The sequence below is a fragment of the Procambarus clarkii genome, chromosome 33, assembly GCF_040958095.1.
Source record: "Procambarus clarkii isolate CNS0578487 chromosome 33, FALCON_Pclarkii_2.0, whole genome shotgun sequence".
Classification (NCBI taxonomy): domain Eukaryota; kingdom Metazoa; phylum Arthropoda; class Malacostraca; order Decapoda; family Cambaridae; genus Procambarus; species Procambarus clarkii.
Window position 1 is genome coordinate 26,818,527 of NC_091182.1, and position 25,101 is coordinate 26,843,627.

At 39.4% G+C, this 25,101-nt stretch overlaps 1 protein-coding gene across 5 annotated transcripts in view; it reads right to left on the reverse strand.

Annotated features, from left to right (window-relative positions):
* LOC123765261 (protein DOP1A) overlaps positions 1–25,101 on the reverse strand; it is a 75,870-nt gene that overhangs the window by 40,854 nt on the left and 9,915 nt on the right. For all 5 annotated transcript variants that reach the window (XM_045753775.2, XM_045753774.2, XM_045753777.2 and 2 more), the window contains 7 exons: positions 23,259–23,448; positions 20,236–20,411; positions 15,573–15,875; positions 9,550–11,482; positions 7,741–7,959; positions 7,077–7,210; positions 121–2,431 (listed from right to left, as the gene is read on the reverse strand). In XM_045753775.2, coding sequence (XP_045609731.2) covers positions 121–2,431; positions 7,077–7,210; positions 7,741–7,959; positions 9,550–11,482; positions 15,573–15,875; positions 20,236–20,411; positions 23,259–23,448 — 5,266 coding nt within the window. The remainder of the gene's footprint in view (positions 1–120; positions 2,432–7,076; positions 7,211–7,740; positions 7,960–9,549; positions 11,483–15,572; positions 15,876–20,235; positions 20,412–23,258; positions 23,449–25,101) is intronic.

The window sequence follows — 25,101 nt, forward strand, 5'->3', positions numbered from 1 at the left end:
ATGGATAAGTAGAGATGCTATTTATCTTATAAATGATCTTCAGTATTCATTAATAAATTTAAACACTAAGAAGTTAATTCAAATTCAGTTCAATTACATAAAATTATTTTGAATTCTCACCTGCCACACCACACTGACAGCTGCCAGGAGATGTGGGGTTTGATGATGGCAAATTGGTGAGAGAAGTTCCACTATTTGCTGTCTAACTCCTCGTCTACTACCCAACACGAAGGCCGACTCCTGATCATCTCCTGTTGCAGCCCAGAGGGAAAGTAATGAAGAAATAATTCGAGGCAAGTGGCAGAGAATTGTGTGGCGGGCACAAGCTGGTGGATCCAAGCCACTGCTATCAACAGGTGCATCCATTATTTCCCCTACAGGGGAGAAGACGTGAAGAAGGTTATACAAGATCTGTCCAGCACTCTGACTTGTTGGAGACACAACTGATGTTGAAGTAGATGAAGAAGACCCAAATGCTGGTGACTGTGTTGGGTCTAGGAGACAGTAATGAACTGTCATAGTAAGACACTGCAGCAAAGTCAGTGTGTAGTCTGGAGGTGCCTGTGGAGATGGAGCACCAGGAAAGTAGTAATGAGCCATGCACTCCAGTAGTTCACATACTAAATATGTTACACGTAGGCTGTTATTAGGCAGTGATGGACCCATATGAGGTAATGCAGCTGTAAACAAATGTAGCCATGATCCATGAAGGTGGCGTAAATGATGCTGTTTCAGAGCAACAGTCAGCACCTCCATAAACATAGGTTGTGCTGGAATTGGTTGTCCTGGTTGATATTTGGTAGCACTGAATCCGGAATATTTCATACTAACACTTGGTGGATCACGGATCCCTCCGCTATCAGCACGGTCAGTTGCCAGGGTATCTTCTAGGCGAACTAAAGCAAGAGTAAGGTCAATGATTCTGGCTAAATAGGTTTCTTGATGTGGAATGGTACCCGACTGGCCTGGGTAGCCACAGTTATAATCAAGAACTTCTTCTGTGAAGGTACGTGTCTCCTGGTTTACACATAGTTTTTGTTCTGAAGATACTGCTGCTCCAGTGGAGGTCATTGCATGTACAGTGGAAAGTAAGCAATGCAGCACACATTTCTGCACTTTACACTTACTTAGCAAATCAGTGATATATGGTGTAAAACCACGAGGTGAATCAGTCACTAAAGGGGACAAGTGAGTGAAAATAAGAATGAGAACTTCTGCTGATGCTACCTGGACTTCCTGGTTATCTTGCAAGTGTTCATCTCTTAGTCGCAAGTGTGGAAGGCATGGGTAGTATGAGCGCAGGTAATAAAGGCACACAGTGATTACTACTTGCAGATACATAGTAGACCGAAATTGACTCACCATATCAGTCACATTTCCACCATCAAATCCATCGCCAAAAACAGAGCGACGATGTCTTGCCAATAATATTATCAATGGTGATGTTGACTGCAATGTATTAATGCTTGTTGATGCAAGGGCCAAGAGGGAATTTTTAGGCTGCGCTTCAATAATATTACGAATTAACAACAAACCATTTAGGCACTGTCCACTGTCAACAACCTGCATATACAAAAGCATATGAGAATGGAATGGATGTCTAGTTAACTCAGGAATATTTCCATCACTTGTAATTGATTGAGATATTGTGTCCTGTTCACTAGAACCATCACTCTCGGGATATTTATGATGGGAGCTTACTACCGCATCTATCACATCCTCCAAAATACTTTTGATCATCTTTGCTGGTGTCCACTCTTCATCATCATCATCTTCAGTATCATCATCATCATGAAATCTAGCTGGTGAAGCATCACTGTTTAAGTCATCTTGAAAATTAGTTGTAGGTGATTTCTGATAATTTCCATTTTGTATCCGGACTGCATTAGAAAGATTTAGTGGTTTATTCATTTTGGCAAGATCTTCCATATCTATCCATGGATGCTGCATGAAAGGGTTTACCATAAGAGAAATAGATGACTGCAACTGTGGCTGCTCATGACTAGATGGCAATTCAAACTCAGTAAAATCAGCATGGTGAGTAACTACTCTCTTGCTATCTTTGGATATAGATGTGAAGGCTAATATGTGCTTAGCTGGTGTAGATATTGGCTTTCCTCTAGTCTGAGGTTGTCTTCCTTCTTTGCTCACGTGATACATGACCTCTCCACCTTCAGAACTAATAGCATATATCTGGGATTCTTCTATGATACATTTGTTTCCCTGGCATTGTTGTGTAGGTGGTAATTTCTCAATATTAACATGTTGCACACTAACTCTACGAGTGTGAGGATGAAGCAGCAGAACTAGAATTGGATCAATTAATCGAGCAGTGTCACTACGTTGCAAAGCCGTGGCAAGCCAAGCATGGGCAAGGCTACGTTCAATGCCACTGTCCCCACGTAAACGTTCAACCATTAAAAACAAACATCTGAAAAAAGCAGGTGCTATTAGTACTTAAAATTCTTCGATATTCTTATACACATTATTAATTATGAGGATATTAAGAGGTCATAAATTAAACACTGTAGGTATTCACACAGAAATCACAATAGTGTGATGCATCCAATGAACAACTCCACAAGGGACGTGATGAGGGTTCAAACTTACGCCCGGGATGATCCCAGACGCTGCCTTAGTCGGCTAAGGCATCATCTGGGATCATCCCGGGCTTAAGTTCGAACCCTCATCATGACCCTTGTGGATTTGTGCACTGTAGGTATGTCTTAACACAATAATTATAATCAGCCACTGTATTAATATGATACATTTAGTATGATACATTTAATATGATACATATACCTTACCTAGCCTGACTTTGTCCAAGATGATGTCTTTCGCTCTACTGGTTAAATAATGCTCTCATCCATAAACGTTCCCAACTTCTCGGTAAATTCTCCAAGTACTTATGCAAGCATCTACCTCAATCTTAGCAAAAGCCTACTCGTTTGTACTATTATATCAATTATCTTTTAATTTAATGGTGATTTATTTAAGATTAATCATTAATTAATATCAATTAATTAAGATCATTAATTATATGACAATTAAGCTAATTACCCATTAAGAACAAGGTGGATGGGATGGGGTGTAAGAAGGGGGGTAATACTTTCATGCAAACTGCATGTATTGCGAAGACGAAAAAGAAGAAGGGTAATAATGGATATAAGAATGGGAACATAAGAATAAGAGAGAGAGAGAAAAAAGGGGGGGGGGGTTTGCTTCTGTTAGGTAAACAAAATTTCTTTCATCCCAAACCTGTTTTCAACACTAGTACCACTGCGTTCTGCCTTTCCTTCATATCTGAACTCAAATTCTCACTAATACCCTTCGTCCTCTTGACATAAGGCTCGTCTTTCAACATACTAACACTCTTCGTAGTAATCTGGTTCACACTGCTCCTCCTGCTTCTAATGCTGAGAGTAGCATAGATTTTGAAAGAGAAATTGACAATATGCCCATGCACTCAGCCCCGGGTCCAGACTCATGGGATTCAATATTTATAAAGAAATGCAAAGTGCCAGTAGCACAGGCACTCAGTATAGTATGGAGGAAGAGATTGGACATGGGAGAGATACCAGATGCGCTGAAAGCAGCAGACATAGCCCCTCTACACAAGGGAGGTCTCAAAACATTGGCAAAGAATTATAGACCAGTTGCACTAATGTCCCACATAATAAAAGTATTTGAGAAAGTGATCAGGAGTCAGGTCACTAGATTCATGGAAACCAATGACCTCCACAATCCAGGCCAACATGGATTTAGAGTGGGAAGATCATGCCTCTCACAACTACTTGACCATTATGACAAAATCACTGAGGCATAAGAAGAAAAACAGAATGCAGATGTTGTATACACAGACTTTGCAAAGGCATACGACAAATGTGACCGTGGAGTGATTGCACACAAAATGAGATCAATGGGAATAACTGGCAAAGTAGGACGCTGGATACTCAATTTCCTGTCGAACAGAACACAAAGAATAACAGTCAATCAAATAAAATCGAGTCCGAGTGCAGATAAAAGCTCTGTACCTCAAGGTACAGTCCTTGCACCACTACTGTTCCTTATTCTCATATCAGATATAGACAAAAATACAAGTCACAGCTTCGTGTCATCCTTTGCAGATGATACAAAAATCAACATGAAAATTACCTCTGCTGGAGACATTGAAAAACCAGACAGACAGACATTAACAAAGTTTTCGATTTGGAAGCAGAAAATATCATGATGTTTAACGGTGATAAATTCCAGGTACTCAGATACAGCAAAAATGTGGATCTGAAACATAATACAGGATACAAAACACTATCGAATCTGCCCATAGTAGGAAAACAGCATGTCAAGGATTTGGGAATAATGATGTCTGACGACCTAACGTTTAGGGAGCATAACCAAGCAAATATTGCATCAGCCAGAAAAACGATAGGATGGATTACGAGAACCTTCAAGTCTAGAGATTCCATCACAATGGTTGTACTCTTCAAATCACTTGTTTTGTCCTGTCTTGAGTACTGCTCAGTACTCACTTCCTCCTCCAGAGCAGGAGAGATTGCTGAACTAGAGGGAATACAGAGAACATATACGGCACGCATAGACAAGATAAAGCACCTAAATTATTGGGATCGTCTCCAAGCTCTCCAAATGTACTCACTAGAAAGGAGACGAAAGATACCAAATAATATACACATGGAAAATACTGGAGGGACCGGTCCCAAATCTACACAGTAAAATAACAACGTACTGGAGTGAACGATATGGAAGAAAATGCAGAACAGAATCAGTGAAGAGCAGAGGTGCCATAGGCACAATCAGAGAACACTGTATAAACATCAGAGGTCCGCGGTTGTTCAACGTCCTACCAGCGACTGTTAGAAATATTGCCGGAACAACCGTGGACATCTTCAAGAGAAAACTTGACTGTTTTCTAAAAAAAGTGCCGGACCAACCGGGCTGTGATAGGCATGTGGGCCTGTCGGCTGCTCCAAGCAACAGCCTGGTGGACCAAACTCTCACAAGTCAAGCCTGGCCTCGGGCCGGGCTTGGGGAGTAGAAGAACTCCCAGAACCCCATCAAGCAGGTATCAAGCAGGTATCTAGCTGGTGTCTACTCTATTTCCTGTTTGTCTTGTCCTCTCCAATACTTTGGGGAAATTGGCCGTACACTAAATGACAGACTTAAGGAACACAAAAGTGTTAAGTCTGCAGATATAATCAATGCTCTCTCCTGTCATGTTAGGGATTCTAATCATCCTATTGATTGGTCTCTTCTAAAATAATCTTTCCCACCTCTACTCTTCACATATGCTGTCTTGTCGAATCGGCTCCGTTACACAACATACCCAACATGAACCTAGTCCTGGCTTTGTTGCTGTTGACTCCATCCTTTCACAGTACACACTCAAATGCTTTAATCTTTCAAACAAGCATGACCTAACATAAGCCTAACCCCCCCTTTTTTTTTCTCCTCTTAATCTTACATTCCCATTCTTATACTCATTATTACCCCTTTCTTACACCCCATTATTACCCCCCATCCCATCTGCCTTGCTCTTACCTTCCTCTAGATTTTTCCTCCTCATCTCTCCCTTGCATTACTTAACCCTTAAACTGCACATGGCATACATATACGACAGAACCTGCTAGTACCATAAGTTCAATTTCTCAAGCTTGCTCAAACACTTTCCAATTTTTTGTGAATAATGTACTAGCAAATCTTGCAACCTTGTCTAAATGATCACAAACGTAACTTGAAAAATAAAAGATAAAAAATAATTATAAAATTTAATATTGAAAACTTCAGATTTTCAAATCGGCTGCAAAAATGTAAAATATCACCAAATGTTCATTTGGTGTTATCATGCTCTCAGAATAGCATATGATCTTCATTTTCATAGATTTAGAATATAGGCTTTCAGTTTAGTTTACTGTAAAAAAATCGTCAATGTGTCATTTGAAATATGCACCAAATTTAGACAAAAAAAATTATAACTCCAAACGTTTATGGTTTATGAAAAATCCATTTTAATAGTACTGTAGAACAGACAGCTGTGCACGCTATATGTAATAATAATGAGAATCGGTCAGAATCTGGATTTTTTGAAGCCGACTCATTTAAAACTCTAGTTTTAGAGATAATTGAAGTTGAAGTTAACGACAATGAATAAGACAGTTCTAATTCATTTATTTACTTGAATGTTTTAATAAATAATGTTTGGCATTTATACTCGAATATGTGAAAGTTGTAGGTCAATGTGTGTTGGAATGAAGTCAAGAAAAAATAACCCACCAAAAAACCAGCATTGAATGTAATGAAACGTAATGTAATGAAATAATAATGTAATGAAATCTTGATCTGAAACTTTTCCTTGATAGATGTAATAGAACCCATGAGCACCATACCAGAAATAAATATATCTTTGAAATCCCCAGTCAAACTAAATCTGTGCAAACACTCCATGGAAATAAAAGGACCCAGTCTATGGAACTCGCTTCATAATGAATTAAAAAATTGTCCAACCTGTGCCTTATTTCATCCTCATAGTTTCCTACCTTGTGCTTCAAACTCACACTGTATCTTGTTCTACCCACTTCCCCAATATTAGTACTTAACACATCTTAACCAGTGTAATCACCTCTGTCAATTTATATTGTAGTTAAATATTGATATATAACTTTACTACAATGTACCTTTTCATCTTACCTGATATGTTAGATTAAGGACCTGCCTGAAATGCTGTGCGTGTTAGTGGCTTTGCAAGAATGTACAAATACCAATCTTATGTAATCTCATGAACCCATTGTACCGTCTTGTGAATAAAGATTATTATTATTATGATGATATAACTGTATGTATACACCAAATCTTTAACAAAATCTCATGCCTGTTCTTACAAATAAGGATCATTATGACTATAAAAGATTTGACATTTCCTGGCTTCATCCTTTATTCTTTTACTGCAGATAATTTCACTATCATTATGTATATCAATACTTCTCCTGAAGTTTCTCTTTATATGTCTCTGAACTCTACAAAACTGTATTATTTCCAGGTATGGTGGAAAGAAAACAGATTACCTATCAAACCCCGGACGTTTTCCTGAGAAGCCAGACGAAAGAGTACGAGACACCTGCCACAAGGTCATCCACTGCTGCATGGATTTGCTGTTGTATTCTGCCCTAATGCCTTCATGACTCCATACAACCCCAATCTGATGATTAACACAACATTTTTTATTGGCAAGGTATATGTAAAGTATTATGTTTGATTTTCATTATTCATACACAGTATATCAATCTCTCATTACAGTATTCATCTACATATCGTTATGAATTAACATTTTTTTTTAATTCACTTTTATCTCATTCCCATCATTTTGTTTTCTTACCTAATCCTTCAACAGTCTAATATGTACAATACCCTTCAATCATTAAATTTTCTTATGGGTTTTCCTTTCATAATAATCATATTGAGACAACAAACTACTGCTATCATTTCTTACAGTGTGATAACAACATATACTCATAGATGGATATAACAATAACAACAATATTATCTTAATTTTTAAAACCTCCACTTAAATATTTATATACACAACTACAAACAGCTAATCATAAATTAACTATTAAAGTTTTATTTAAAATAAAATAAAACAAAGTGCATTTATTTTTTCCATATATTTTACATAGATTATTAATACAGTAAATGTTTGAATAAAAACAATACCATACCATATCATACCTTTTCCCTGGCAGAAGAAATCTGAACTGGACAAGTCAAAGCAAGAAGAATTTGCCTCTCAACAATGGAAATTGATGACTGTGGCGGAGCAGATGTTAGAGTTGCACTGGAGCCATGAGGTAGTGTCAAATTATGCAACTGAATTAGCAATTCTGTACTGGTTACATGGAAATGACTCGTATTGGGTCTCAGGTAACTCCACAGTTGTCGTGCCGTGTGCTAGAAATTTATGCAGTAGATAAAAGGTAATAGTATTTGTGAAAAGAGTAATTGCAACATAATACAATTGCCAATATTGTACTGTAGTGGTATTTGATGAATGTTAAATCTCTTACAATTATCATATAAATTTTGTACAATCATTATCATCAAATGGATGTGATGTGTTTCATTTGACAAATACTGTATAAATCTTTCACTCACTATACATTATTAGCCATGAGAATATTATTTTAGGGCAATGGGGTGGCTTAAACCAGTGTTCTGGTGATTCCCAAACACCTGACTTAACCTAATCAGCCACGATAGGACAAAAGCCAACTCAACTCAACTTGGTGGGCCTCGTAGCCTGGTGGATAGTGCGCAGGACTCGTAATTCTGTGACGCGGGTTCGATTCCCGCACGAGGCAGAAACAAATGGGCAAAGTTTCTTTCACCCTGAATGCCCCTGTTACCTAGCAGTAAATAGGTACCTGGGTGTTAGTCAGCTGTCACGGGCTGCTTCCTGGGGGTGGAGGCCTGGTCAAGGACCGGGCCGCGGGGACACTAAAGCCCCGAAATCAACTCAAGATAACCTCAAGATAACCCAGAACAATTTTTGTTGAACCAATCCTGTTTCCTGGTTCTGCATCTCTGCTTTGGAATAAACTTTTTGTGCCTATCATATATTTCACAAAACTTGACATACATCTCATTTACTTCCTTGCCTAGCAACAAGTCTGTAATATGCTTGTGTGTATGTTGGTATGAGAAAACCAGTAGGAGCAATGAGGAGGATTCCGAGGTTACATTGCTATTACTGTACTCACCTAGTGGAGATAGGCTGAGTACAGTAAAAGCTGTGTTGAGTACAGTGGGTACTGTATTGTAGTATAGTGGTCTAGGGTGCTAGGTTGGGAGTGCCAAGTGAGCAGATTACTCCTCATAGCTCCTATTGATTTTCTCATTGATACATCACATTAATGTTATATCACTGTGTATTCACCTAGTTGTGCTTGTAGGGGTTGAGCTCTGCTCTTTCGGCCCGCCTCTCAACTGTCAATCAACTGTTACTAACTACTAACTAATTACTGTTACTAACTACTAACGACCCTGGGATTACGAGTCCCAAGCACTGTCCACTGAGTCACTGCCCCCGGTGTATATATGTATGTATGTATATATGTAAAATATTTATATATTTATTTATATTTTAACAAGTCAATAACAATCTTGTACTGTATTTTAATTTAAAATGTATAATATGAAACACCCTACAATAATGATAATGTTAATGATAATGGAAATTATAATATTGAAATGGATAATGTGATGAATACAGAAAAAAAGAATTGACTATTAAATGGCACTGCAGTCAATGTAATCAATAAAAAGAAAAAAGAACTATAGGGTTCAAGTAAGTTTACTGAGATAATAAAATACATCATAAAAGGATTAAGTAGCTTAGGCTAACTACAGGATTAAGTGAAGAAACAGGCATCCCCATTTACTTCCACCCATTACAGTGCTTCTATGTGACTAAGGCAAACCAATTTACTGCAGTATAAGCCAAAGCCCTAAATAAAGTACTGAATGGTAAAATTAGCATACCTGATACACCAGCGTATGGTACAACAGAATGTGTGTGTGTGTTGGAAGAAGTAACGGCGTAATGTTCACTGTCACCACTCCAGCGTCTCCATCTCCTCCTAGTGCCGATTCATTTTGCCACACGGAGAGCTCTGATTGAGCCAACATTACAAGCTCCAACAGGGTAGATACAGAAGTTAAAGTAAATTCTGGAGAGACCTGGTTTCCACAAACAACGCATGCTAAGAGCCCAACAAGCCACTGCGGAATGTTGGCACTTGGCCGGGTGAGTGCCAATCCTGGGGTTGTAGGAAGTGATGAAAGGTCAACAAGAATATTACAAGACACCTTAAAAACTCTTAGCTGCTCATTTGATTTTGGGTCTAACTGAAGAAAAGATGAAAAATCAATATTTTCATTCTTGCTATTTGAATTAACAGGCGAGGTTGACCGTGACAATGTTGAACAAATTTTCTGTGAAGGTAACAGTAATGATCGTTGTTTTCCTACCACTGGAGATTCCTTTGAGCCACATTCAGCTTCACAACATTGTAAACATTCTTTCAGTAAATACTTCAATTCAGACAAGCTGTCTATACCAAACATATCAGACCTATACAACACATTTTGAAAGTCCACAATAGATGACTTATTGGATATTATTTTTTTCTGAATGAATTCAAGAAAGAATTTTTCAAAATCTTTCACATAGTTATGTATAGGAGAGGAAGCATGATGGTTAGGGCTTTGTGGAGCACTCTCATATTCATCTTCACTTGCCTCTTGGGATACTTGTATCCTAGAAAGTTCCTGGTGTGCAGCTACCCCTCCCATGTCCTCCTCTCTGCCAATTAGCACTTTATAATCCTCAAGAAATTTACTCTCTGTTCTATCAATATTTTGCATTTCATTTATCTCAAACAAGTCAACAGGATCATTAGGATTCATGCTAAATATATCATCATTCATAAAGTCATTTTCATCAATACCAGGTTCTTTACTCTTTCCAGTATCACTTTCAATTTCCATCTCAGATTTTTTAATGTCATTTGCTAACAATTTAGAACAATTAGATATAAATGAGGTTTCTGCCTCCACATCAGTTAAGTTCTCATTTAGATTACTACTACTACTACTATCCCTTGTTACAGAAGTACCTGAACTGTGTCCCAAATTTTGGTTTTCTTCACTCTGACTCACATCTAGTTCATTTGCTTCAATGCCAATCTGAACAATGCCACTTTCAGTAGGAGGACTCTCTCGAGCAGCAGCTTCTGGGACAACCAGGGATCGTGTGACTGTTGTCACTTGTGAGAGACCATGCAGTTGCAAGGAGGCAAAAGTACCAATGCTAGCTCGTGATTCTGGCCGAGAAAGGTTAGATACTGGAGGGAGAGTGACCGAAGGAATAAGTTTGTGCAAAATAGACTGACAAAGGGAAAGTCCCACTGAAAGTTCATGGGCATTCAGAACTGTGAGATGTTCAGTAAGGAGAGAAGTTACCGAGGAGAGTACCTCTGGTAATCTAGAGGCTTGAGTCTGCTGCTGGGTATCTAAAGGAAGTGAAGTTAGCAAATGCTGCAGCAGAGTACACACTTCACATACACTCGTTTGCACATTTCCCACTGCTTTCACAAATGAAAAATAATCAATATCATTATGTCTCTTTTCCTCTTCCATTTTATTTCCAGATGTTGCTTTAAGTAGACAGGCTTGACTAAGAAGGCCTGTGAGATGCATCCATGGATAAGAAGGTTGCAAAGCACTGAAGAGTAAGGTAGCTGTTTTTGTAATTTCATGAAACCCTCGGTTACCCTCATAGGGAACTTTAGCGCCATCTTGAGTTAATGGCAGTGTAGAATTTTGCTTGTCTATGGTGCTTTGACGTCTACTGCTAGACTCTGCTGGCATCTCATTTGAAATTTGTAAGACTTGACATGTGTGGTATAAGCACCTGAAATTGATATAATTTAACTATAGTAAAATAATTTTCCAGAAATGCTGAACTTTATTTTTAATCAAATAAATGCACATCCTACTGTTTTTTTTACATGAGTGACTAAATGTTTAACCCTTCTGCTGCACATTCCATCATATGATGGGGTGAGTAATTATGCTCAGACAATTATAATTTTATTATATTAGGATATATACAAGATTTTAAAATCCCCCGCAGGTACAAGGATCTCACATCAGCTTTCTCAGGCTTCCAATAAACAAACACCATCTTGAAAAAAATCATGGACACCATTCCCGAATGTGAGGGCATCAGTAATGAGTAAGCAACCCAGGCGACTTGTGGAAGGTAACCCCAAACCACAAGGGTAGTACTTACAGGGCACCTAGGGAATATAACCCTAGGTGCATGCAGCCCGAGTACTGGTGAAATTACTCCTGGCTCACACACCAACAGAGGACATGACCACACCACAAGGCAAAGCACTGGAACAAATCTGGAGCCAGAGTCGCACAACCACCAGGTCTCAAATCAGCCACAGAATTGGGGGTGTGAATAGCCAGCACAGGAGGTCTGAGGCTCCCCCTTTCCCCTCCTGAGAAGGGGGGAGCTGTGCAGACAGCCGTGCGGTGAGGGGTGTGATGTCATGCTCATTTGCTTGTTTTTTGTTTGGGGGCGTTCTTCCAACAGTTCGGCTTTCAGTAGCAATATTTTAATCACATAGGGTTTGTTTTGGGGCGCCTACCTTTCTGGGTGCTTGACCCGGTTGATGGCAGACATAGAATGCTTCCAACTACATGGGCGGTTTCTATAAGCCATTGCTCCTCGTGCCTCTGAGAAACCCACGTTCTGGCTTATGATTCCTGGTAAACCTAAGAACTCCCTTCCCTTGACTGATGCCATTCATATCAGCCCGGATAGCTCCGTGGAGCCGAAGGGGCTCCCCCCTAGAAACATTTTTAACATTTTTTTATAATTTATGTGCATGGATGGTATTATCAGTTGTGCAGCCCAAGGGTTAAGCAGACTTCATGCCCTACGGTTACTATTTCACATCCCATGCTAAATCAGCTATCTTTCCTTAATTTTCGACCACCTTCTCACTGTACTGGTTTGTATGAAAATTGCTATACCCAACTGAAATGTTTTCATAGGAACAGAATGTCTATCCATCTGTTTACAGTATAAACCTACAATGACAAAATCTAATATCTGTGCCACTGGTTTCCTAAAATATGATTAGAGACAGGCATTACTTTTCATACCATACTAAATAAACAAATCTGATTAATTTACTGCACATAAAATATTCATGCACTATGGTTAATTAGCAATTTCTGGGGAACAAAAAAAAAAAACTATCAGGAGAAAGCACCAAGTCATTACAGCTATATAGCACTTGGTAGGGATTAGGATGAAGATTTGGGATTGCACGTGGGAGAAAGAATGGTGACCAACTTCTTGGACGGCCGGGGATTGAACACTGACCTGCATCAATTTCTGGGGAAGCCCCTGGTGGCTTCCAGGTGCTATTTCACCGAGATTGCTCCATGCAAATAATTTATAATTACCAGTAATTATAATTATATTTCATTGTGTGCAAATGGGTCATATCAGATGCAAAATTCTGTTTGGCATACTGAGTACCTGACCACAACCACCTCACAGAAGCACAGAGCAAATGGCAACTTTCCACCAAACTGAGAAAGCATCCAGAAAATTAGTGAAGTTTAACAGACAACTGGAGGTTTAACAAAAGCATTCAAATTTAGCATGAAACTCATAGAACCAAATGCCACCACCAGGTAGCCAGGCTTCCACATGCAGCCATTTTCCTTGATCAGTTTTTTTGATGATGTCCAATTGGACAGTTGTGTACCAAGTATTTCAGATGTGGTAAGCCCCTCTGCTTCTATATGCCGACCATCCTAGGATTTTTTCCTGTGGGGGTGATTTGCTTTGTATTTTGTTCAATAGTTTAGTTTTTGCTTTACATGAGTGTTTTCTATCCAGTTGATTGTGTGGGCTTGGTTTTGTTGTTCTTGTCAGGCTGCATGCGCTCTAGGCTTTTCCCTGGGTGCCCATTAACAATGGCCCTGGACTGACAGTTATTTTCTCTGGTGTGTTCAGGAGTTCACCCCTGAGAGGCCAGGAAATCAGGGTGGAGAGCCTTTTCTTGATTGGTATCTCATGCCAAATACTGTCGCCTCATATTACTTGGCATTGGTGGAGCCACTGTTTGTTTCCCATCAACTTTTTCATGGCACCATTTCGCAAGTTGTTTCATGCATTTTTCACCTCTGGCCAGCTCATACTCTTCCTGAGCTGTCCTGGTGTCTTGACTAGATTTTGGTCTTCCTCTTCTTGCCTCATTTTATGGTTGCTGTTTGGCTTTTAATTTTTTTTCAAGGCAGTGTTTCTGTTGGCATTTGCTTACAACTGTATTCCTTAGTCCCGTTTCAAGGCTCATATTTCCCAGGTTGTCTGCAGTGTCAACAAGTCTAGCCAGCCTGTGGTCTACCCTCGAGCCCCATGAGGTTTACAAGTACAGTTCTGTATGCTGCACTTGTTGCAGTCTTTGCCAACATGTCCTGGGCTGAAATTTGAACTCGGAGAATTTTGGCATTCTATCTGGGTTCTGGAAACTCTGTATTTGGTTAAAGTTCCTGTTCCTAGTCAGTTGTTTGTTGTCTTAGGTCATTTCTGATGGCCTGAATTATCTTCTTTTTCTTAATGCATGCCACCTCTCCTCCTCCATGGGAAGTTTCACTTTTGTTCTCTGTGGTTAGTTACCATCAGGGAGCCACCGTGAAACTCCCACCAAAAACTCAGCCCTGGATGTAATGAAAAGCCTCTTTCTGGATGAGCCCTGGTAGCTCCCTGCCTCCCTCTCTCCATATCAGATTAGTTGGTCAAACCATGGGCTGTTCATCAACTCCAAAACTGATCAAGGAAGATGGTTGCATGCAGAAGCCAAGCCACTTGGTAGTGGCATTCAGAACTACAAGTTTTGTACTAATTTTGAATGTTTTTCCTGTCTTGTATGAATTGTTTGCAAGTTTCTGTTAACCCTCTGGTTGTCTGTAAATGTTTGCTGATGTCTGGATACTTTCCCAGAGATGGTCAATTGTCACTTGCTCTCTCTGCCTCTGGTTGGGAGGGAGGGATGGTAGGAGGGAGGGGATAACGATTTTAGCTCTATTCCTCAGTAGGTCAAACACAACTCCCACATCTGATGTGACACTTTGGCACAGAGCAATCTCATAGCATCAGGAAGTCACTGGGGCTCATCCAGAAAGGGGTATTTCATTATACAGCAGTACATTCAATTCTAAGTTTTTGTAGAAAAAACAAAAAAAAAAAAACAGCTTTGAATGTAATGAAACCCCATTTTCTGGGTGAACCCCAGAGGCTCCCTGGAGCTATCGGGCTAATATGCAATACATTAGACCAGGGGATTAGTCAATGGAGTTCAGCCTACCGGGGACCACAAGCCAGAAGCTGGCCTCCTCAGTCACAGGGAGCAACGGACCCTGAAAAATCCCCTTTTGGTTTGGGGTTTTTCTTATCTGCCATCGACCAGGGTTCAGCACTCATAAGGTAGGTATAACAAAACAGACCCCCACATGGTAAGAAAATTGCAACCGAAAACCGAACAGAACTCCCTCAAATACCTAGGAAACAAGCAAAGGTCACATCTCGCCATTGGCTAATGCCCTGGTCTCATGTATCACATATTAGCCCCATAGCTCCAGGGAGTCAAAGAGGCTTCCCACACAATTAATGTATTTCGCACAGTATCCATGTCTTGTGCAATATGGGTATTATAAAAAAATAGAGACCATTGCCTTTTTTTACTGTTTTTGGCTGAATATCTAGTACACTAAATGTGCCTTGATCATAACGAATGTTTAGCTGGATGGATAATTGATCAACAAATAATAGATTAGCCACTATTTATCTACATTCTTGGAAATTAATAAAGCATTTTTGAGATCATTGATTAATGTGTAACAGAACAGTATATTTTCTCTTGAACACAATCAACATTTAAAACATAAGGTTATATATCCATAACACAACTTACCTTAACAAATCCAAGAATATATTATCCAAAATATATGGACCAATCTCTGGTTTATCTAACAGTGAAACAATAAGCCTGTAAGGCCGCAGATCTGGTGGGTTTGTTCCTTGACTGGCTCTCAAGCATGCAATAATGCCTTCTACTAGCAAAGGCCTGGAAAAAGTTTCAAAATAGGCATTGATCTCAGCCCCATCTTCAGTATTTGTATCACTCATGGCACTGTTGAGGCGCTTTACAACGGGGTGTTCTGATGACAGGAGGGAAAGATTGATTTCAGAGCCCAGTAGCCATGCGTACAATCGCCTGAAAATAATTCAAATCCTAAGTGAAAAGAATGAACATACTACAGTATATTAAAATTAAAGTAATTTTCAAAATTAATATTTTATTTCTAAAGGAACCAGCTGCCAGCACAAATGGCAATTCAAAATGACTTGTAAATTCAGAGAAGAAAATACTGAAATGCTACTTGTTTTATATATGCTTTGAAAAAATGTACAGTATACAGTATTGTATAGAAAAACTTCTTGAACAATTATAGTACAATGAACATCAATTTAACAGTGCTCTTCATTTGTCAGAAAATATTTAAACAGAAAGTCATAATTTTAAATGTAAAATCAAGGCTCTCTCAATCTAATAACATGAATTGCAGCAAGAGAACTCTAGTCACATTTCCTAACTTTCCACAAATATTACACTTCAGTTATGAATATTAATTTAAATTCTGTTTTATTTAAGAAAGTTACTCTTTGTTACAGATGTCACACATCAAGGGGTGAAAACCACTGTAAATTTCGTATGTGATGTGATCCTAGACCATCAACAAACCAGCATCGAATGTAATGAAATGCCATTTTCTGGGCGAGACCCAGAGGCTTCCTGGAGCTATCCGGGCTGATATGAATATATTAGACCCTGGCAACAGACAAAGCAAATGGGGTTCTTATGACTACCGGGGACCACGAGCCAGTACCTGGCCTCCTCAGAGAGGCACGAGGAGCAATGGCCTATAGAAACCCTCCCAAGTGGTTGGAAGCATTCTATGTCTGCTATCGACCGGGTCGGGCACTCAGAAAGGTAGGCGCCCCAAAACAAACCCTATCTGGTTAAAAAGTTGCTACTGAAAGCCGAATCTGTTGGACAGAACCCTCCAAACTAAAAACGAGTAAATGAGCATGACGTCACAACCTTCACCGCGTCACTGTCTGCGCAGTTCCCCCCCCCCTCCCTGAGAGGTGTAATGGGGAGCTCCAGACCCGCCCATGCAGGCTATCCAGCCCAGTTCTGAGGCCGGATGTCAAAACTCATGAAAACCATCAAACGGAGGGGAGGGAGGGAGGCCATTTCGTTGTTTCATTATATATGAACTTTGCAACTGTCTGTAAAGCTTTGCCGACTTTCAGGCTGATTTCCCGGCAGGGTGACAATAATAGTCCCCAGCTCTCTGTGCCTGTGTGAGAGGGGGGGGGGGGGGGGGGGAAACCAGGTTCTGGTTCTGATTTCCGGTAAGCCTAACTGGACTCCTGCCCAGTAGTGGAGATCCATATCAGGAAGATAGCTTCAGGAAGCCACCAATGATCCCAAAAAAAATCAGAGCTTCATGGGGTTAGTAGAAATTATGCAATATAGTACAGAACAACCTTGAGGATACTTTGAGGTGATTCCGGGGCTCAGCGACCCCGCGACCCAGTCGTTGACCAGACCTCCTCGTTGCTGGACTGGTCAACCAGGCTGCTCGCAGGCTGATGTTTGAGTCACAGCCTGGTTGATCAGGTATCCTTTGGAGGTGTTTGTTAAGTTCTCTCTTGAACACTGTGAGGGGTCGGCCAGTTATGTCCCTTATGTGAAGTGGAAGCGTGTTGAACAGCCTCGGGCCTCTGATGTTGATAGAGTTCTCCCTCAGAGTACCTGTTGCAACTCTGCTTTTCAAAGAGGGTATTCTGCACATCCTGCCATGCCTTCTGGTCTCGTGTTTTGTTATTTCGTTTGCAGGTTTGGGACCAGTCCCCTCTACTATTTTCCATGTGTAAATTATTATGTATCTCTCCCGCATGCGCTCAAGAGAATACAGATTTAGGCTCTTTAGTCGGTCCCAATAGTTTAGATGCTTTACCGAGTAGATTCTAGCAGTAAAGGATTTCTGCACACTCTCCAAGTCAGCAATTTCTCCAGCTTTGAAAGGGGCTGTCATTGTGCAGCAGTATTCCACTCACTAGCGTCTTGAAAAGTATCATCGGTATCGTTTCTCTGGTGTGAAAGGTTCTTGTTATCCAACCTGTCATTTTTCTTGCAGTTGTGACAGCAACTTTATTGTGTTCTTTAAAGGTAAGGTCTTCTAACACGAGTACACCCAAATCCCTTACATTGTCTTTTCATTCTATGTTATGATTTGACTGCAATTTGTACGTGGTTTCCGTTTTTATATTTTCATTTTTCCATAGCGCATGAGCTGGAACTTATCTTCGTTAAACACCATATTATTTTCTGTAGCCCATAGAAAGACCTGATTTACATCTGATTGGAGGTTTGCCATGTCTTCTATGTTGTCTACTCTCATAAAAATCTTAGTGTCATCTGCAAATAATGATACAGTACTATAGGTTGTGTCCTTGTCTATGTATTGTCATTTGTCATGAATGTCATCCGATATGAGGATGAGAAAAAGAACTGGAGCAAGCACAGTACCCTGGGGGACTGAGCTCTTCATGGTTGATAGACCAGATTTGATTTTGTTGACTATTACACATTGGGTTCTATTAGTCAGGAAATTGTAGATTCATCTGCCTATTTTTCCGGTAATTCCTTTTGAACGCATTTTAAGTGCAATTACACCATAGTCACATTTGTCGAAGGCTTTTGCAAAAGTCTGTGTAAATTACATCAGTGTTTTGTTCGTCTTCCATGGCATCTAGTGCCATGTCATAGTGGTCCAGCAACTGTGATAGGCAAGAGCGTCCTGTTCTGAAACCATGTTGTCCGGGGTTATGGAGATGCTGTGATTCCATGTATTTTGTGATCCATGTATTACAGTCTCCGTGGTGAAGTGGTAAGACACTCGCCTGGCGTTCTGCGAGCGCTATGTCATGGGTTCGTATCCTGGCCGGGGAGGATTTACTGGGCGCAATTCCTTAACTGTAGCCTCTGTTTAACGCAACAGTAAAATGTGTACTTGGATGAAAAAACGATTCTTCGCGGCAGGGGATCGTATTCCAGGAACCATAGGATTAAGGACTTGCCTCAAACGCTACGCGTACTAGTGGCTGTACAAGAATGTAACAACTCTTGTATATATCTCAAAAAAAAAAAAAAAAAAAAATCTTACTTCTTAACACTTTCGCGTTCCACAGACTGACTATTAAGTCACTCATTTTTCTACTGAATGTGTTCCAATGACGCAGTACTGAGTCACTCATTAAAATATTTTTTAAAAATTTAAATTTTATCAGATCAATCTGGTAGTGGTTTTAAAATAAGCGCCTTTAGATTGCACACAATTTGATACCAAAATCAAAGATATAACATGAAACTTGATGTCCAAACACTTGAAATATTATAAATAGGCCTATGGTCCGAATATTAAAATATTTGTTAAAATTCTATTTATTGTCCTATTATCTTGGGACTAGTTTTAAAATGCGCGCCTTTTTATTGCGAACAATTTGATACCAAAATGAAAGATGTAACACAAATATTTATGTCAGAACACTGGAAAGATATAAATAAATTTGTGATGATGAGTGTCCAGAATTAAAATATTTGTTAAAAATCTAGTTATTGCTCTATTATTCTGGGACTAGTTTTAAAATAATCGCCTTTTTATTGCGAACAATTTGATACCAAAATGAGCGACGTAGCACGAAATTTGATGTTATCAAATTGAACGAGTTGAACATTAGGTTGCAATGTACAAAATGGTGCTCGTTCACGGGTAACTTTAGGCTTTTCTGCGGGGAGGCACTCCAGCCTTTTGTACATTTTATTCATACACATCTGTAGGGAATTTAATTGCGAAGACAATGATACCAAAACGAGCGACGTAGCACGAGAATTAAGGTAAAAAAATGGAACGAGAATGCACATGTTACTGATTTTGTGCGTTTTTGCCGACTTTACGCTTTGCTGTTGGGAGTCACGCTAGGCTTTTGGACATTATATTTATACACACCTGTAGAGAATTTAATTGCGAACACAATGATACCAAAACGAGCGACGTAGCACGAGAATTAAGGTGAGAAAGCTGGAACGAGTATACACATTTGGGTGTCACCGCGCGCTTACCCACACGGAGGGGCTACCTACCCCCTGTCAACCGCGAGTTCCCACGGAGCGCGAAAGTGTTTTAACACTCAAAGATTTTTATGATGTGTGATGTTAATGTTATCGGTCTGTAATTTTTTGCCTCTGCCTTATTTCCTCCTTTATGGAGTGGTGCTATCTCTGCTGTTTTTAGTATGTCAGGGATAACACCAGGGTATCTAGGCTTTGTCTCCAAAGAATGTGAAGGGCCTGCGATAGTGGTACTGGTTTTTCTATTTCAATTTAGGCCCATGTTATAATAAATTTCTTTACCCTGAAATTGCCCTTTAGTGATATTGGAATATACTATAATATATGCTGTATCTATATAGTGAGTAATGAAAAAACGAAAAATAAAATTTACCTGTTTAAAGACATATCTCTTCTTAGCAGCACTAATATAGCTGATGTAACAATTCTGACTAAATCAGGTTGTAATAGCTGAGTGTTGTGCATGGGAAGCGCAGCCAGGGTAAGATCAAGTGCTGCACGCTGCACCATAACACTCGAATCCTCCATGGCCTGACAGAGTGCTGACACCTAGAGATTTGTATACCATAAATACAATATTTATCACAGAAAATTAGATTATTTTCCTAACTATCAACCGTTATCACATTTGCGTTCAACTACACTTCTAATCCACATACTAACATAATGCATGACCATTGTAAAGTATGTGAACCTCAGTATCTTCAACTTTTTCATGCTAATGCAAATAATACATATAAATGTGACCTAACAGTCATAATTTTACCTTACTGTAGAATTTTATGTGTGCATACTTTTAATCAATTTAATTATAGGTAAATATGTCATGTCTTCCCTTTCCATTCCATATACTGAATCTGAGTATGCATCACATCAGTACAGTCTTACATATATTACTTGTCAGAGCAATCCCTTACACAATCATCACAATTCAACCCATCCTCCTGTTTAGATAGTACGTATTGTGATGATCATCAATAGTCACAAATTTGTACCTACTTATCTTTTAGATAGTAGTATATCGACTAGTAGGGAATACTCTTAAAATAAATGAAGCTAAAACAAACTTAAATATTCCTAGGCCTAGTATAGCACACACATGTACTATATTAGGCTTCAGATATCAGGTATTATGCCTTGGGAGGTTAGGATAGGTTAGTTTAGTTTGTCAAAGCAACACAAGTAAAAAAAAATATTCCAGTTTGTCCAACTCAATAGTTCAGATTTCTACTTTCTAATTTCGTTGTACGTCGGTATATATACTATGGTCGTCATCGTTATTATAAGTACTACCTTAACAGGAAGATGGGCTGGACAATTTTACTTCAGTGTAATCATTTTTTAGAAATTTATCTATGTTTGGATTTCTTCTTTGCATTCTGCCCTAAAGATGTGGGGGCTCACTTGTTCCATGCCATTAATTATTTTATATACTGTATCTAGAGGAAGAGAAAAAGCACATATTATCAAATAAATTTCAGTATATGAGAAGAGATGACTGGTAAGGTGATGTGATAAGCATGAAAGAAGACATGATTTGAATGTGAACAACACAACTCATTTGGCAAGGTATAAGGCTAGATAGAAGCAGGATGTAGAGAGGGAGTGAATAAATTTGTTTTGTATATGGCAATTCACAACAAGCACTGTCATTATTCTCACTATATTATTCACCTGTGTTTTCCTGGCTGATGCCTCACCACTCCATTAAAGAGAGAAATGGATAAAAATAATAAGGATAATGAAAATTTATGTTTACAAGGAACAGAAGTCAGGCTTAACATGGTAAGGAGAACATGATGTTTCTTTTCATGGACACAATGACAGAATTCTTGGAGAAATATTATAATTTCTGGGAAATGAAGAGTCTGGCAAAGAAGTCTAACACTGATTCTACTAGTTTCTAATCTTAAAAAGAAGAAAAAATAGAGTTTGGAGTTTACTGTTAAGACGGAAAAGATTATCAGGACCTTAAAGTGTGTGTTAGATGAGGAAGTTCACAAGTGGTTTATGCAGGAGTGCATTGTAAGAGTACCCATGGGTGGTAATTTATGGCAGTAACAATGACTGATCATAGATTCAACATTGAAAACTTAATGGATGAATTATGGTTGACCTCAACATTTTAAGAGAAGACAAGTACCATAATTAGTACAAGAAAGATCTCTAGTGAGGCAATAGGTTCTTATGTGGAGTGTATAGAGCTATTTAAAAGAAAATTTTATCAGAGTATCGCTGATCTTAAAATAATTTCTGCAGTGCACACTGCTGATGAAACTGGGGTAGTTTGGAAAGGTATGCAATCTGAGACACTGGGTAGCAAAACAGAGGAAACTATACTAATCTATAATACTAGGAACTGCAATTGTAGAAAAAGCTGCAAGGCAAAAAACCAGCGTTGAATGTAATGAAACGCCATTTTCTGGGTGAGTCCCGGAGGCTCCCTGGAGCTATCCAGGTTGATATGGATATCCCTATCTTTGGCATCTGTCGATGTGGGTGGCGTTCTAGGCCTACTGGGGACCACGAGCTAGAACCTGGCCCCTTCAGAGAGCGCACGAGGAGCAATGGCCTATAGAATGCACATGTGATTTTGGAGCATTCTATATCTACCATCAACCGTGACAGGCACCCAGAAATGTAAGCGCCCCAAAACAAACCCTTATTCTGGTTAAAAACGACGAAAATAGATAAACGACTGGACAGAACTCCCCAATTGAAAACGAGCAAACAAGCATGATGTCACACGAGCCACACCGCATGTCTGCGGATCATGTGACCCTAAGCACATGCAGCCCGAGTACCTGTGAATATTACTCCCAGCTCGCACGCCACCATAAAAGCAAGCATGAACCAAAGGACAGCACAACACAAGAGTCTAGAGCTGGAGCCACACGACCATGTCTTATCACATCAGCCGAAGAACTGGGGTGTGGATCACCAGCACGGGGGTCTGGGGCTCCACCGTCCCCCTCCCGGTGAGGGGGGAGCTGCGCAGACATGTGGCGTGGTTCGTGTGACGACATGCTCGTTTGCTCATTTTCATTTGGGGAGTCCTGTCCACTTGTTTGCCTATTTTCATTGTTTTTAACCAGAATAGGGGTTTGTTTTGTGGCGCCTACTTTTTTAGGTGCCTAGTCACGGTCGATGGCAGATACAGAATGGTCTAAATCACATGTGCATTTCTATAGGCCATTGCTCCTCGTGCCTCTGAGGGGGCCAGGTTCTGGCTCGTGGTCCCCGGTAAGCCTAGAACTCCACCCACATCGACTGATACCAAATTCTAGAGATGCATATCAGCCTGGATAGCTCAAGGGAGCCAAATGGGCTCCCCCCAGAAAAATATAATAGTTATGGCCAAAATTATCAAATATTTGATGTACCAGAAGTACTTACAGTGATATCAATATTGGTGCCAAGGATGTAAAGTTGATCTTCTGTTGAAAGCTTTTTGTTGTAACATGCCATGATGTGAGAGATGGCAGGAAGACGAACCCCGGAATTGCCCCACACACAGTCCCAAAGGCAGCCAAAGAACTCTGCTTGACCTACACCCTCAGCAACTCTTGAAAGCAGCTGAGATGTCCTTTTGAAAAACCATAATATTACAATTTAAGACATTTAAAACAAATAAAAATAATATTTTGCTATAGAACAAAAATACATGCTCACAAACACATACACAATGAACTACTGTACTAATATTACTGTTATAGTTAATTTGTGTTCCAAACCCAATGAATTACTGTACTTAACATACAAAATTAAAACAACTCGGAAACAAAAAATCATTACAGTATTTGGCATACATCTCATTTACTTCCTTGTCTAGCAACAAGACTTTCCAATTAAATTCATTAAAGATTTTGCTAAAATCCCCATAGTGTCCTCTATCGAAACCAAGTTTATCAACTGTTTCAATGTCCCCATTCTTTTCTAGGTTATATCGCAAGGCATATTTAATTTTAAACAGGAACATGATTACTCTTTTTCCCAAGAAAGGAAGGTATTGAATGTCAAATATCTCCTCTTCTTTCCCGGTGAATATTAATCCAGTATTGACTAAACATCCCATTCCCTCCTGGTTGTGGCCTACTCGATGTAATTACCCAAGTGTAGTTACAGGATGATTGCTACACTCGTGGTGTCCAGTCTTCCCAGTACTCTTTGTCGTATAACGCTTTGAAATTACCGACGGTTTTGGCCTCCACCACCACCTCACTTAGTTTATTCCTACCATCTACCACTCTGTTTACAAAAGAAAATTTTCTAATATTTTTTTGGCACCTATTTTTTCTTAGCTTGAATCTGTGTCCTCTTGTTCGTGAAGTTGCTGGTTTCAGGAATTCCTCTTTGTCGATTTTGGCTATTTCTCTTAGTATTTTGTATGTGGTGATCGTAGCATCTCTCTCTCTCTCTCTCTTCTATCTTCTAGTTTTGGCATGTTTAATGCCTCTAGTCTCTCCTCATAACTCTTGTTTTCAATTCTGGATGCCATTTTGTGGCATGCCGTTGCACCTATGTGTTGGTATGAATGTTTGTGTGCCTTCATCGTACATTTCCCAACAATTCGCATACATCTCATTTACTTCCTTGCCTAGCACCAAGTCTGTCCAATTAAACTCATTAACCACGTGATGCACTTTGTTCATCGGGACATTCCATTCCGAAAATCAAATGTTCGCAAATGTTTTTTATCTTTGTAAAATGATAAATTCCTTTCCCTGAACACGTACATGTAAAAAAATAAAAAAATTCCATTTACTTTGGCTGTGGGGATGTAGAAAAGTGTGTGATGTAGAACTGCGTGATGTCATCACTGACTGGTCGCCCGTGCGTGAAGCTCCCACAGGCAGTCTAGGAGCACCGCATGTTGCCATAAATATATTTTCAATTATTTGTTCTATGTATTTCCAATGCGGTTTTATTTGTTTGTTTCTATCATATTTGATGCATAGATGTGTCCTTTACAATATGTATACATTAGAATGTTTATAATGTTCCATGGTAGTGTGATACATGTGTCAGTAATGTGTCCACAATACATGCTTATTGTTGCAATATTACTTGTTAAAAATTCACTAAAATTACAATATGTTACAGTTTCACACATTATTTACACAGTACTTCGGAAGTGAGTGATAACCAATGAAGCAGTCTTCAATGAATCAATGAAGCATGGTACACAGTGCGACTTCACTCTCAATGCACCAGGTACAAACTTTTATTCACTATATAC